This window comes from Lontra canadensis, unplaced genomic scaffold, assembly GCF_010015895.1.
Source record: "Lontra canadensis isolate GAN:19392208 unplaced genomic scaffold, GSC_riverotter_1.0 scaffold18, whole genome shotgun sequence".
Taxonomy (NCBI): Eukaryota; Metazoa; Chordata; class Mammalia; order Carnivora; family Mustelidae; genus Lontra; species Lontra canadensis.
The window spans coordinates 16252275-16268132 of NW_022631012.1; the positions used below are offsets into that span (position 1 = coordinate 16252275).

The 15858-nt window shown below is 33.9% G+C and overlaps 1 protein-coding gene across 3 annotated transcripts in view; it reads left to right on the forward strand.

The window, feature by feature from the left end:
- The window catches only part of BOLL (boule homolog, RNA binding protein), a 56507-nt gene that overhangs the window by 28317 nt on the left and 12332 nt on the right, over positions 1 to 15858 (forward strand). For 2 of the 3 annotated variants that reach the window (XM_032860149.1, XM_032860148.1), the window contains exons 9-10: positions 731 to 853; positions 3854 to 3952. In XM_032860149.1, coding sequence (XP_032716040.1) covers positions 731 to 853; positions 3854 to 3952 — 222 coding nt within the window. Of the gene's footprint in view, positions 1 to 730; positions 854 to 3853; positions 3971 to 15858 lie in introns of those variants that run through there. The other variant, XM_032860150.1, reaches the window with a different exon arrangement.

Below are 15858 nucleotides of genomic sequence, written 5' to 3' on the forward strand. Positions count from 1 at the left end.
TATTAAAGTCAGGAGAACTAGATTTGAGATACTCCTCTTCTATTTAATAACTGTGATACCTTTGGCAGTTCATTTAATCACTCTATTTCTTAGCTTCCTCACTTGTAAAATAAAAGTAATGATACCATACATTTGTAAATTTCTTTACCTGATCTTGGTGAAGATTACATGAGATCATGTAAGTGAAATCATTCTTTTAAAATGTGAGTACTTATATAAACGTGAAAAATAACTTTTTGCCATTATGGGAAAATGTATCATTCTTCTGGTTGTACTTCAGATTTTGCTTCAGTTCATTTTTTTTCTTCAGTTTTCTGCTCCTAAGTAAATAAATGATCTCTCAACTTTTGATACAAATAGTATACCACCAAAAAGACTATTTAATGACATTTCCCACTTCCATGTGAAGTCACAAAGCTGAGAATAGATGTTTATGCCAACTCAAATACTGTAAGTTATGTTATAATCTTTGATAGTGATCTTAATAGAACTCTTTTCTGAATGTATAAAAGAAGTTCTGAAGCACTAAGAACTTTCAATACTTGCCAGTGATAAAGTTCTTTAATCACATCTACACAATTGAAATTTGTAACAAGATACATCTATGCTATCTCTGGTAAAGAACTTCAGGAAAATACGAAATAAATATTTCTGTCATCTGTTGGGTAAGTCATTTGTTTTAATTGAAATAAATAATCATATTTGAATTAGAAATCTGGTTTTGTTTTAGTCTCCTGCCTCGTCTGCTCCATTCTTATACCTGCAGCCTTCTGAGGTTATTTATCAACCAGTGGAAATTGCACAAGATGGTGGATGTGTTCCTCCTCCTCTATCTCTGATGGAAGTTCCAGAGGTAGGTATTACTCTCAAGGTAATTTATCTATAACTGTCTCATCTTAACATTTATTTCTTTTTCTTTTCTAAAATATTTGTTTAAGTGGCACCTGGGTGGTTCAGTCAATAAGTGTGTCTGCCTTCCGCTCAGGTCATGATCCCAGGGTCCTGGGATTGAGCCCCACATCGGGATCCCTGCTCAGTGGGAAGCCTGCTTCTTCCTCTCCCACTCCCCCTGCTGGTGTTCCCTCTCTCGCTGTCTCTCTCTTTCTCTCTGTCAAATAAATAAATAAAATCTTAAATAAAATAAAATAAAAATAAAAATAATATTTAAGACCCTCATGGAAGCCGCACATTTTTTCTTTGACTTAGTCATGCATTTCCCCTTTTATATGTATCTAAGAATGCTTCATCTTTGACTTTTTACTAACTAGTTCTGAACAATTTTTAAAACCACTGTTCACTGTACTAGGCTAATCTCTGACTTGATCTCCTTGAAAGAGTAAGACACCAAATGTTTTTCTTTCTTCTGGCTTGCCTGTCAATTTGTATTATTACTAATAGTCTGTCAATTAAAAGCATATAAAAATTCAAAAAATCTTAACTTCTTCCTTCAAATATGTAAATCAAAAGTATTTCATGGGCTACCTGGGTGGCTCTGTCAGTTAAGCATACAACTTTATTTTTTAATTTTTTTTAATTTTTTATAAACATACAATGTATTATTAGCCCCAGGGGTACAGGTCTGTGAATTGCCAGGTTTACACACTTCACAGCACTCACCATAGCACATACCCTCCCCAGTGTCTATAACCCCACCACCCTCTCCCTACACCCTTCCCCCCCGCCACCCTGTTTGTTTTGTGACCTTAAGAGTCTCTTTTGGTTTGTCTCCCTCCCAATCCCATCTTGTTTCATTTATTCTTTTCCTACCCCCCAAACCCCCCATGTTGCATCTCCACTTCCTTGTATCAGGGAGATCATATGATAGTTGTCTTTCTCCGACTGACTTATTTTGCTAAGCATAATACCCTCTAGTTCCATCCATGTCATCGCAAATGGCAAAATTTCATTTCTTTTGATGGCTGCATAGTATTCCATTGTATATACATACCACATCTTCTTTATCCATTCATCTGTTGATGGACATCTAGGTTCTTTCCATAGTTTGGCTATTGTGGACATTGCTGCTATAAACATTCGGGTGCACGTGCCCCTTCAGATCACTATGTTTGTATCTTTAGGGTAAATACCCAGTAGTGCAATTGCTGGATCATAACGTAGCTCTATTTTCAACTTTTTGAGGAACCTAGATGCTGTTTTCCAGAGTGGTTGCACCATAAACATACAACTTTTGATTTCAGCTAGGTCATGATCTCAGGGTCATGGGATCAAGCCCCACATCATCGGGTTCTGTGCACAGTCAGAAGTCTGCTGGAATTTCTCTCCTTCTGCCCTCCCCCCCAAAATAAATAAATAAATCTTTTAAAAAATACTTAATAACTAAAAATTATAAATGTTATTTTCAGTGTCTTTATGTTCCCAAACCATTACTTACCTTACCATCTATGTGCCAAGAACTGTAAAGGTATGTTTTAAGTCAGTGTTGTAAAAAATTAGAAAATTAGTACCCACCTCCCAATTAGAATGTATTATATTATTTTCTTATATTGCTAAGGTTTATAACATTATGATGTTCTGGAACAGTAATTTCCACAGTTGGATCTTAATGTTACTCTCACTACTTCTGCCAGGATTTCTGTTTTCATCTCACCCTCCACTCATCATTTGCTTGACTGAATCTGCAAAGTACTCTTTGTTAAAGAAAACTTGTGGGTGCTATATTCTCTGAGTTCTTTCATGCCTCTTTGTTCAACATTGCTGTCTATAAATCTGAAAGACAGTTACACTAGCTATAAAATAGCTACATCATACTGCCAAAACAAAGTGCCACAAACTAGGTGGCTTAAACAACAGACATTTATTGTCTCACAGTTCTAGAGAACAGAAGTTGAAGATCAAGGTATTGGCAGGATTGATTCCATCTGAGGGCCATGAGGGAAGCATTTGTTTCGGGCCTCTCTTCTTAGCTTATAGATGGCCATCTTCTCCCTGTGTCTTCACTTTATTTTTCTATCTCTGTGTCCAGATTTCTCAATTTTGTAAGGATAGTTGTCATCATACTAGATTAGCTTCTACCCTAATGACCATATTTAACTTGATTAACTCTGCAAATTCCCTGTCTAGAAATCAGGTCACATTCTGATATACTCAAGGTTAGAACTTCAACATATGTTTTGAGGGAACCAAATTCAACTCTTAACAGTACTATTTTTTTATAGAACATCTAGTCTACTCTTTTCTGGTGTTGAGTTTAGCCAGAAAGAAGTTTGAGGCCAGCCTTATTTTTCCCCCTGAACATAATTTGCTTTTTCTTCCTGCATGCCTTTTGATGGGAGGTGTATTGTTGTTGTTGTTGTTGTTGTTGTGGTTAAGATTTTACTTATTTGAGAGAGAGAGAGCAGGGGAAAGAGCAGAAGGAGAAAGACCAGCAAATTCTATGCTGAGCTCAGAGCCTGACATGGGGCTCAGTCTCACAATCTTGAGATCATGACCTGAGCTGAAATCAAGAGTTGGGTTAACCCACTGAACCTCCCAGGCACCTCATGAGGTGTGCTCTTAGTTGTTTTTGCGTATACTATTCCCACCTTCTTTCTCTTAATTTTTTAAATCCAAGCATCAACTCCACACGAAAGCTTTTTCTGACTGCCTCCCCAATTTTCTTAAGCTAAATCAAGTAGTTCTTTTCTTTTCTTCTATATATGTCTCATAGGACTTAGAGTAATTTTGACAATTCAACTGTCCCTGGTCAATATATAAATTAATTAAAGATAGAATGTGTTTTTCATTTGTGTTCCTCCATTGTGTAGCAAAATGCCTAGTACATTGCAACAATGAATAAAAACTTTGAATTAATAAATAAAAGGTAACACATGTTTTTTCTTTTTTTTTGTAACAGCCTTATTCTGATCATGGAGTTCAAGCAACATATCACCAGGTTTATGCTCCAAGTGCCATTGCTATGCCTGCACCTGTGATGCAGCCTGAACCAATTAAAGTAAGAAGTTTGTTCTGATTTTTTTTATTATTTTTTCAGTCATATTTCAGGCTTTTCAAATTTATTTTCTGAAAAGAAATAATTTTGGATACTTATATCACATTTGTGATCAGAAGAACTGAATTAGTGAACTCTTTCATGTGGAGAGCATACAATTCTAAATTAACTATAATTTTTACAGTTAGTTTTGCTTAAGTTATAAACCACACATGGTCAAAAATGTTTTATTTACTGTAATAAAATATATATAACTTATAATTTGCCATTTTTAAGTGTATACCTAAGTGGTATTAATTACATCCATGTGCTGTGCAACCATTACCACTGTTTCCACACTTATGCATTAGCACAAAAAGAAAATCTGTACCCATCAAGCAATAACTTAGCATTCTTTTCTCCCTACCAGTCCCTGGTACTCTCTAATCAACATTTTATCTCATTGAATTTGCCTTGATAGTTCATATACTTAGATTTTGGTTTTGTTAATGGCATATAGTATTTATGGGAAGATGAAATCGAGTTGACAGTCTACTCTTTCAGTTTGGGAATTGTGCTTACGCATCCTAAATCAGATGCAGGTCAAAGAGTGGGAATCCAGTTAGATCCATGTATATATTCAATATATTTCAACTCTTGGCTGTGTAGCAGGGAATTCTGCTTATTCCCTTATGACCTAGCTTCTTAGTGAAACTCTTCATCATTACTTGGAGGAAATGGACTATATCTGTAAGAACCACAGAATGATTAACTATTATGATGGTAATATGAATCTTGTTTACAGTGTACTTTGGTAAAGAAAGTAGACATACTCTACAGTAAAATGATAGAGATTAACTATTTCACACACATATTTATTTATGTATTGAACTCAGTACCAAGGAGCCCCCCCCCATATCCTTCATCCCGTTACCACTCACTGCATTCCTTCACTGCTATTACCACCAGTAATGAAATAAAACTATAATTCGACCTAGAGTCACAGCCTCGAGTGTTCCTAAACTTTATCTATAGAGAACTATTATAGTATCAAAATCTTCTAAAACGGACTTCCTCTGATGTTAACATTTTCTCCAAATATACTTCTCTAAAGATAGTTGAGAGAGTTTTGCCATATTAAATAAGTACTAGTTTTTACAGTTACTGATTATATCATATATATAAACACAAATGATTGAAGTTGTACTGCTTGAATAATTCCAATAGAGGATGAAGTGGTACTGAGTGGTACTTCGATAGGAGAAATTTTCAAATAACGTTAATGTTACACATTCTTAATTTAAAGTTTAATTCCTCTAGTTTAAGAGTAAACACTTTTCTATATTTTCTTAAATCTATGAGTAGCAAATGTCAGAAATTATACTGAGAAACTGCTATCTTACTCTTTAATTTAGCCATATAGAAAGTACACATATGTTGACTATAAATTATAACAGAGGCATAAATAGATATCTTTGTACATATAAGCTTACAACTGGAACCAATAAACTGCCTCTAGATGTCTAGAGAAATGCTGCTAAAAGGGACTTCACCCCTTCTGTCCTGATACAGATCTTTACTCTACCATGCCACAAACCAAAAGGGAACAAAAGTACTGACTTGTTTCAATTTGGAATTTAATCTATCTCATTAAGCATTATAATAATTCTGGTTATCACATGGGATATATCCTAGGGAATATTTTAGTCCTACCCAAGTTAAGATTTAAGGAATAGGGAAGAGTTGAAGAGCTATGAACTATACTTAACTAGCTTACTCTGAAGCCCATCATGTCTCTCACAATCGTAATATGAGATTTCATTGAATCTGCAAAATCATGGATTATAAGACACACCATTATTTATCACTATAAAAGAAAAAAACATCACCATCAATTGTAAATGTATCCCTATTTAGTGGTTTTGAAATATGAAAAGACGTATGTCTCAACATGAGTGAAATTTAACATTTTATTTTTAATTTAGAGATGTAATGTTGAGGGGATAGGGGGAAAAAACAAGTCCTCTTTTGTTAGAGATGAGAAAAAAAATTTTAATAAACTTTCAAAGTCAAAACTGGAACACAGGGCTATTGTATAGAGTTTTATATTCCCTGTTTCTGTTTTTATTTTTGTTTTTGTTTTAAGATCAATGTCCTATGTATTTTTTTTAAGATTTTATTTATTTATTTGACAGAGATCACAAGTAAGCAGAGAGGCAGGCTGGGGGAGAGGTGTAGGGTGGGGGTGAGAGGTAGCAGGCTCCCTGCTGAGCAGAGAGCCCCATGTGGGGCTCAATCCCAGGACCCTGGATCATGACCTGAGCCGAAAGTAGAGGCTTAAACCACTGAGACAACCAGGCACCCTGTCCTATATATTTTATACTCAGTAACTTTTTTAGGTGATTTGAAGGCCCTCAACAGGAAATGCTACCCCACTCAGGGACAGAAACTCTAAAATCACGTCTATAGTTTTCTAAAACTATATAACCCTGGGGAAATGCTTTAATATACCAAGTTTCACTGTGTGGAAAATTATCTACTTTTGTTTATAGTACGTTTGTACTATAACATAGAAGTCTTAATACATAACTATTATATCATTAGGAGATGATCTTTTCTCTAAAATATATTAAAGTAGACTAATATTAAAATATTGACATTTGAAACATTAGCCTTTGTTCTTACTATGCAGATTTTCCCTGATACCAAATACCTTGGTGAGTTAAAACAGAAAGGTGGAAATATTCCTTAGGATAATCTGAGCCTGTTGTTTTTATAAGTATATGTCATTTTTTAAACTCTAATGATTATAATTTAAGGGTATTAACTGTATATATTCCAGAGTAAGTAATTTCTGATGCCAAAACTATCGTGAAGCATCAAATCTAATCAATAAAATAGACACTTTATTCAGAGCTCAGAGCACAAGTCTAACTACTGTAAAAGACTGCCAGAAACTATTCATTGACTGTAAGGTACACACTACTATATTCTGTCAGATCAACTACATATATTGTAAAGCTGACCAATATAGAAACTACTACATGAATATGGTATTAATTAGAGTATCTTTTTTTTAATTCAGCAGAGTCCCATCTTAAATAGAACTAGGTTTTGAAGTCAAGAAAGCAAAATCACAGAATCATAAAATTCGCCCATTGAGTTAGACTACAGGAAGGAACAAAAGGAAAGTCTCTGTGTATCTGGGCATTTGAAGATCAGTATCAAATCCCTAGGTATGAAGGGTAGAAGTAGAAAATTCTAAAGTATTTGTTTTACAGTGTTTTTCCATTTTTGCATTAATACAAGTATCTAATAAATTCATTCTTATGAGAATTAACTGAGATACTGGAGACAGGGGAAATTATAATTTGAAGTTAGCCTTTAAGTTAAATGTTCATTTTATGAACTCTTACCATTTGCAATAACATGGATAGAACTAAAGGGTATTATGCTAAGTGAAATAAGTCAATCAGAGAAAGACAATTATCACATGATCTCACTCATATGTGGAATTTAAGAAACAAAACAGAAGATCATGGGGAAGAGAGGGAAAAAATAAACAAGATGAAATTAGAGAGGGAGACAAACCATAAAAGATTCTTAATCACAGGAAATAAACTGAGGGCTGCTGGAGGGGAAGGGGGCTGGGGGATGGACTTACTGGGTGATGGACTTCAAGGAGGGCACATGATATCATGAGCACTGGGTATTATATAAGACTAACGAGTCACTGATCTCTACCTCTGAAACCAATAATACATTGTGTGTTAATTGAATTTAAATAAAAAATAATATAAATAAAAATGAAAACATTAAATGTTCATTTTTAACTCCCAATATAGAATAGCTTTCATGAAAATATTTTATATTCAGAATAATATTTAACTACTTTCCAGGCTATAAAGAATTTCTTCTAATTAAAGCACCAATTGGACTTGAATAAAAAGCACAGCTATTTACCTATTACATCTTACCCTTTAGAAGGACACTGTGATTCAGAAGTAAATTAGAAAAGGATTTGGCCTGTTCTCTTTCTAGCTCAGAGACCCATTGTGTCTAAACTAAAAATCAAAAACAGTTTACTTTACAGAAACACATTCTACTACTATCTTCTTCCTAACCATTTCCTCATTTCAGTATCATTAACACTTCTTATAAAGCAATTTAGAGACTAAAATTCCCACACATTCAGCAAGTCCTCAGAGTAGAGGACAACAAATGTAAAGCACTGCATTCTAGAGGACAGAAACAGGAAAAATCTGTGCCTTGCAGCTCTGGGCATACAGGAGGATAAAAATTTTCATTCATTGTACATGTCAAACTATAGATAGTCTCAGATTCTATGGAATAAATTATTTTATTCAATAGAGAACTTGGCAGTAGGAGCAAAAAAGCTCATTGAGCTAGGCGGTAGAAATTGCATAGGTTCTGTGTGTATCAAACCTCTTACTATAAACATAAGACAGAGGATGGGGATAGTAAGAGGAATCAAGAATTCACAAAATTTTTAGAATTGTCATGGACAGATCTCCATTTAAGGATAGGCTAAGCAGTAAAGTATACACTGTATAGGTCTCATGAAAATATTTTTTTAAAGATTTTATTTATTTACTTGACATGGAGAGAGACAGAGATCACAAGTAGGTGGAGAGGCAGACAGAGAAAGAGGGAAGCAGGCTCCCCTCTGAGCAGAGAGCCCGATGTGGAGCTTGATCCCAGGACCCTGAGATCATGACCTGAGCCGAAGGCAGAGGCTTAACCCACTGAGCCACCCAGGCGCCCCCCATGAAAATATTTTTGCATGTGGCATTACACTGAAGGTAAGGATAAACAGCATAAATATGGATATATGTATTAAGAACATATATATAAGAGGAAATTAAATAAACTTGTAAAAACATATCCCATGTTTCCAGTAATTACAGACTGAAAAACAGGAAAGATGAAATGGTTGTTGGCCAGTAAGAAAACACTGTATGAAACTATTGATATGATGGAAAAAATTAAATTTTTCTTTTCTGTAAAGGACCAGTAGTTACTACATAAAAACAAATCCTTGATATAGAAAGAATTTTTTAAAATTCTCCCAAAATACAGAAGATAACATGAAAGATTAAATGATGATGAAAAATAAAATGCTACACTAGAGAGAATAGAGACAAGTCCAATCAAAAAAAGAGTAATTCTCAAAAAGAATACAGAAAAAAAATTGAATAAAAACAACAAGCAGAAATTTTAATAACAAAACAAAAACACCCTTGGTTTGTTTTGAATTTACAAGTCAAAAGGGATTCACCATCCTTCAAGCAAAATTAATGAGAGGAAATCCATGTATAAAATTCTGATAAATATCCATTACCCTCCTTCAAACATCCTGGTCCCTTTACTTTTTTAACCATATATTCTTAAATAACTTTAGACTTAAAGTTTCAAAAAATAATACAGAGTTTATGTATCCCCTAGCCCACCTTCTCCTAATTTTAACAACTAATATAATCATAGAACAATTAGGAAAAAAACAATTAGCATTTGTACAGTACTATTAACTAAACTACAGACCAGTTTTTCCCACAAATGTTCTTTTTCTGTTCCAGGATCTAACCCAAGACCTCATGTTACATTAATTTGTGATCTCTCCTTACTCTCCTCCAAACTGTGAAATTTACAGTATTTCCTTGTCTTTCATGACTTTAACACTTTTAAAGAGTCAGTTATTTAAAGAGTCAGTAAAAAATAACTAGTCAGTTATTTTGTTGATTATCCATCAATATGAGTTTCTCTTGATTAAATAAAAGTTATACAGAGGTTCCTAGCTGGCTCAGTTGGTAAAGCATGCAGCTCTTGATCTCAGGGTTGTGAGTTCAAGCTCCACTTTGGGTGTAAAGATTACTTTAAAAAAATAAAATCTTAAAAAAAAGTTATGCATTTGGGACAAGAATATCACAGAAGTGATACGCCCTTTTCAGTGTATCATTTCAAAGGATACAAGATGCCAGTATATCTGATTGCTGGTAATATTAAACTTGATCACTTTAAGCATGAAAGGTAAAGTGCCTTAGTAACAGAGCTAGTAAGGGGAGATCCAGGATTCCAACCTAAGCATGCTTTCTACCAAGAGAAAAACTTAACTGGTCTTCTGAAATCCCTAACAGTAAAGTTCATTGACAAACCTATCTATGCACGAAGGACTTCTAGTTGGGATTTTAGAGCATCCTTCTTAAATATAGACATGCAATCACATGAGAAGAGGGCCTCCAGAATGAGAGACCATAACAAACAGAAAGAAGCATATAATGCAAGGGACAGAAGAAAATATCAAAGATATTATAATTAATATTCTCTTTGAGAGAAAATTAATGAGAAGTGGTCATGTATAGACATCCTGGCAAACACTTCACTTTTTCTCAAACATATTGGTCCTTTTAACTTTTTTTTAACTTTGTATTTTGAACTGTTTTCAGATTAACAGAAAAGTTGTAGAAATAATAGAGTTTCTGTATATCCTTCACCCTACTATTCTTTGACTAGAGGGCACTGGTACAGGGGAATGAACATTAATACGATCCTCTTAATTAAACTATATACCTTACTTAAATTGTACTAGTTTTTCCATTAATGCGATAGCTGAAATAAATTAAATGTAAAAGCGTTAAACATTATAGGCAAAAGCTTTTGAGAAAATAAAACAAAAAGAGACAGAGGTGAATAATAATAGAAAAAAAGATAAAATTAGAAGATTAATCCAAAAAAAAGTTTTTTAAAGATTAGAAGATCCAAAAAGTAAAATATTAATTCCAGAAAAAGAAATAGTTTGGAGGAAGTTAGCAAAAGGTTTAACACAACAAAATTCCCTAGGAAATTAAGGACAAGCGTCGTTAGATTAAAAGGGCCTACCAATTACTTGGCGTAATTACTGCAAAAGACTCACAGTAAGACACATTATTGTGAAATTTCAGAATGGCAGGGATTAAAAAAAAAAAAAAAGAAAAAAAAACCTAAGGCAAGAAAAGAGATCACATACAAAGAATCAGCAACACTGGAAGCTGGAAAACAATGGAGCAAAGCTTTAAAAATATTTAATGAAAATTTTAATCTAGGATTCTATAATAGACAAGTAAAAATGAAAAAATACATTTTCATACAGTAGAGTCTCAAAAAACTTTGCCCCACATGCATCCTTTACTCAGGATGCTGCTAAACATATTTCACCAAACAAGAGAATAAACTAAGAAAAGATATGGGATTAAAAAAAAAAAAAAGGCATCTAAAATAGGGGCAAAGGCTATGGGAATTCTGAGGATGACAACAAAAAGAAGTCTCGGGATGATGGCTGTTTAGCTGATTTAAAAAGCAGTCAGCCCTGAATTGGAGCAAGATTCAGGATTGTTCTCTGCAGGAGAAGTAATTTTTATTTGTGTAGAAACTTGTATTAGGTACCTTTAAGAACTGTGGAAGGAATATAGAGAGACTTAGCCATAGGTTTGAAGAAAACTAAATGAGTGGGGAAAATGAAGCAATTAATAAAAACAAAAAGCTGTTCAAAAAAGAAAACATAGGGTCGCCTGAGGTGCCTGGGTGGCTCAATGGGTTAAAGCCTCTGCCTTCGGCTCAGGTCATGATCCCAGGGTTCTGGAATGGAGCTCCGCATTGGGCTCTCGGGAGCCTGCTTCCCCCTCTCTCTCTGCCTGCCTCTCTGCCTATTTGTGATCTCTGTCTGTCCAATAAATAAAATCTTTAAAAAAAGAGAGAGAACATAATTATAATATGCCAGATGACTCATCAGTGAACAGCATTTAAGCATAATAATTAAAATAATTAACATAAACTTAAGCAAAACTTATGATGTAAAGAAGATGGACAAGGAAATAAAAGAGATAGAAAAGAGTTAAAATCTTTATCTACCATAAAGAAGTCATTAGATAATGAAATTGTTCATTTAATAGAGACAGAAATTTAGAAATAAATGCTAGAACAAACAACTGAAATAAATGAATGTGGCCACATCTGATAAAGTGAAGTGAAATAAGAATGGAGTGGCAAGGGAGGAAGAGTGTGTTAAACCTTTTTTTCCTTACCCTTTAACCACTATTCAATTTTTAAAACTAGGTATATAATTACTTTAATAAAAATTAAAAAATTAACTTCAAAAGTGCAATGAACATCAGATTATTAACAGCCAAGATATATCAGGCAAATGTGAACATTAGGGAAAAAACCCAGGATGACATTAATAAGAAAGCAAATTTCAAAGTAAAAAGCATTGTAAACAAAACAGAGAAGTCCAGTTTATCATATTAAAAAGTAAAATCTAATATGAATAAGTCTAATAATGTAACATCAAAAATATAAAGTAGGGGCTCCTGGCTGGCTCAGTCAGAGGAGCATGCCTCTCTTGATCTCAGGGTCATGGATTCAAGCCCCACATGGGGTGTAGAGATTACTTAGATAAAACTTAAAAAAATAAAATAGAGGGGGCACCTGGGTGCCTCAGTCGGTTGAATGTCTGACTCTCGATTTCAGCTCAGGTCACTCTCTCAGGGTAGATTGAGCCCCATGTCAGGCTATACACTCAAGGGGGAGTCTGCTCAAGATTCTCTTTTTTCCTCTCCCTCCATCCCCTCTCCCAGCTCTCAATCATTCACTCTCTCTCTAAAAATAAAATCTCCTTAAAAATTAATTAATTTAATTAAATGAAAAAGGTCAGCTTAATAATGTAACATCAAAAGTATAAAGTAGGGGCACCTGGCTGGGTCATTTGGAAGAGTGTGCAACTTTTGATCTCAGGGTCATAAATTCAAGCCCCATCTTGAGTATAGAGGTTTCTTAGTAAAAATAAAAAACATAAACTATAAAGTATAAAAAATAAAAAACATAAAATATAAAGTATAAACTTCTAGAAATACCAACAGAAAGAAACACAGCTGTGATAAGAGACTTTGATATCATAACACAGATTCAAATAAGACCTAAAAACACTATATATGAATAATACATATAAATTTTGTTCCTTGCAAAGAGAACCTACCTCTTTTCTAACAATCACACAAGTTGATAATATTTTAGTCACAAAGTAAATATAAATTCAATAAACCATACAGGCTATTTTCACTAACTATAATGAGTTACATGCATGAAAGGAGAGCATGTGCAAGGCAGAAGTATTGAGAGAATGACCCCTAGTAGACAAGGTTGCATACTGAAATAGCAACAAAGAGTTGTTATAACCTAGATGATGAGACCTAAGGGCTCTATGTCCTGGTCATGACAATCCCCACTCCTCCTCAACCACAGCATGAGCTAGGACCACTCTCCAGTCCTCTATTTTTTTTTCCAGCCATCTAAATATTACCAACCATCTTAGCTAATGATGCCCTCGAGAGAAAATTTTCTCAAGGTGAAAACCATAAAACATCTGAAAACAACACAATAAGTAACATGTGAGAGAAATAGCAATGAACCATAATTTACATATAACATATGTTACAGGTGTACAACATATTCATGTATATATTATGAAATGATCATCACAGTAAGTCTAGTTAACACCCAAAAGCTCACATACTTACAATTTTTTTCTTATGATAAGAACTTTTAAGATCTACTCTCTGAGCAACTTTCAAATATGCAATACAGTATTATTAATTATAGTCACCATGCTATACATTAGTGGTCTACTTAGAAATGTCTTCTATTTGTATTACTAAAGCTGTTATGTTTGCTTACTTTTCCATTATTCAGACTTAAGATTCTATCACTTTGAGTTTTCTCCACACAACTAAATCAGTTAAAATATACTGAAATTTCTTATGTATTCACTTAGCCATTCCTTCTTGAATACTTCAGACTTTAGACCTTTCATGAAACAGTGTTGTTTCAGAGCGTGTATCTGTTACTTATCTTTAAAACTTCAGAATGAATACATTGGTGACAGATTTTAAAGCATTCGTGCATCGCAAAACACCTTATCTTCCTTCATGCTTTCTGCAGTGAAATGTTCTTAATCTAAACTCTATTAGCTCTTCATTGCAAGGGTGAAAACCTCCTCTATTTCCTCTTGTAAGCCTTTAAGGAAGAGACATTTATGTCATTCAGGAAATTTTCACCAAGGTTTATTTAAAAACCTCCTCTCTCAACTTTAAAAATTGGCCAAAACAACTTTTACTTGAAAAATATTTATAGGATATGTTTTGTTTTATATTGTCAATTTTGTCTTTTTCATATATACCAATTTACATCAATTCGTACTGCTTATACTACTTGGAGGTTACCTCAACTCCTTTATTTTCACTTTCTATCTTGACTTTTGGTAATTTTTATCCTTTCTTGAATACTCTTCAGGAAAGTTTCTTTAAAAAGAAGAAGGGAGTCAAAATCAAATCAGTTTGCTTATCCTTCTAATCTGACAAAGATTTAATTAGATGATTAAATTGAAACTGCATCTGAAATAAAAAACTGTATGGATTAAAATTATTTATTACTGTTTCTGACTCATATTACTGAATACTGTCAAATCTGACAGAATCTAAACAAATTATGGGTCATAAGTTAATAAATCACATAAACAAGTTACCCCTTGCATAGACATGTTTATGGATGATACCATATGACAAGTCTTAAGTAACAACTCATTCTCAGTAGTTCAATTTATCAAGCATTTATATTGAACATTACATATGAAAAATAATATTTGAAGTGCTGTGAGTATAATTAGTAAGATTTCACCCTCAAGATTATATTCGGCTCTGTCCATGCCCTGAGCCCATAATTTTTTTCTCACTTTAACTGTTAGTTGTAATATAATGTTACATTAAAAAATTTTTCATATGTAGACTCAAAGGTACTTCTGTACTATAGTGAAAGTATTAATGGGGGAACAAGGGGAACAAGGCACAGATGTCTTCACTTCACTTCTCCATTTCAACATTGTACTGGAAGTCCTAGCAAATGAGGAAAGACAAGAAGGAAACAAAAATATACATATTGGGAAGGAAGAAACAAAACTGCCTTTGTTTGCAGATGACATGATCATCTATACAGAAAATCCAGAAGAACTGACCAAAAAATTCCCGGAAGTAACAAGCAGTTATAACAAGGCTGCAGGATACAGGCTTAATATGCAAAAGTCAGTTGTTTCTCTGCTCACCAGCAGTGAATATAAAAATGAAATACTTAAGTGTAAATCTAACAAAATATGTACAAGATCTAGATGAGAAAAATTAAAAACTCTGATGAAAGAAATCAAAGAGGAACTAAATAAATAGAGAGATATTCCATGTGCATGGATAGGAAGACACCATATTGTCAAGATGTCAGTTTGTCCCAACTTTATCTACAGGTTCAACACAATCCCACTCAAAATCTCAGTAAGTTATTTTATAGATATTGGCAAACTGATTTTTAAGTTTATATGGAAAGACAAAAGACCCAGAATAGCCAACACAATATTTAATGAAGAGAAAAAAGCCAGCAGACTGACACTACTCAACTTCAAGACACGATAAAGCTATAGTAATCAAGACAATGTGGTATTAGTAAAAGAACAGACACATCAATGTTAACAGAACAGAGAGCCCAGAACAGACCCATATATACATTCAACTAATCTTAGATAGAGGAGCAAATACAACAAAATGGAGAAAAGATAATCTTTTCAACAAATGATACTGGAAAAACCAGATATCCACATACAAAAAAGTGAATCAAGGGGCTCCTGGGTGGTTCAGTTGTTAAGCATCTGCCTTTAGCTCAGGTCATGATCCCAGTGTCCCAGGATCAAGCCCCATATTGTGCTCCCCTACTCAGCAGGGAGCCTGCTTCTCCCTCTCCAGCTCCCCTGTGCATGTGTTTCCTCTCTTGCTATCTCTCTTTGTTATAAATAAATTTAAAAATCTTTTTTAAAAAAGTGAATCTAGACACAGATGTTACAC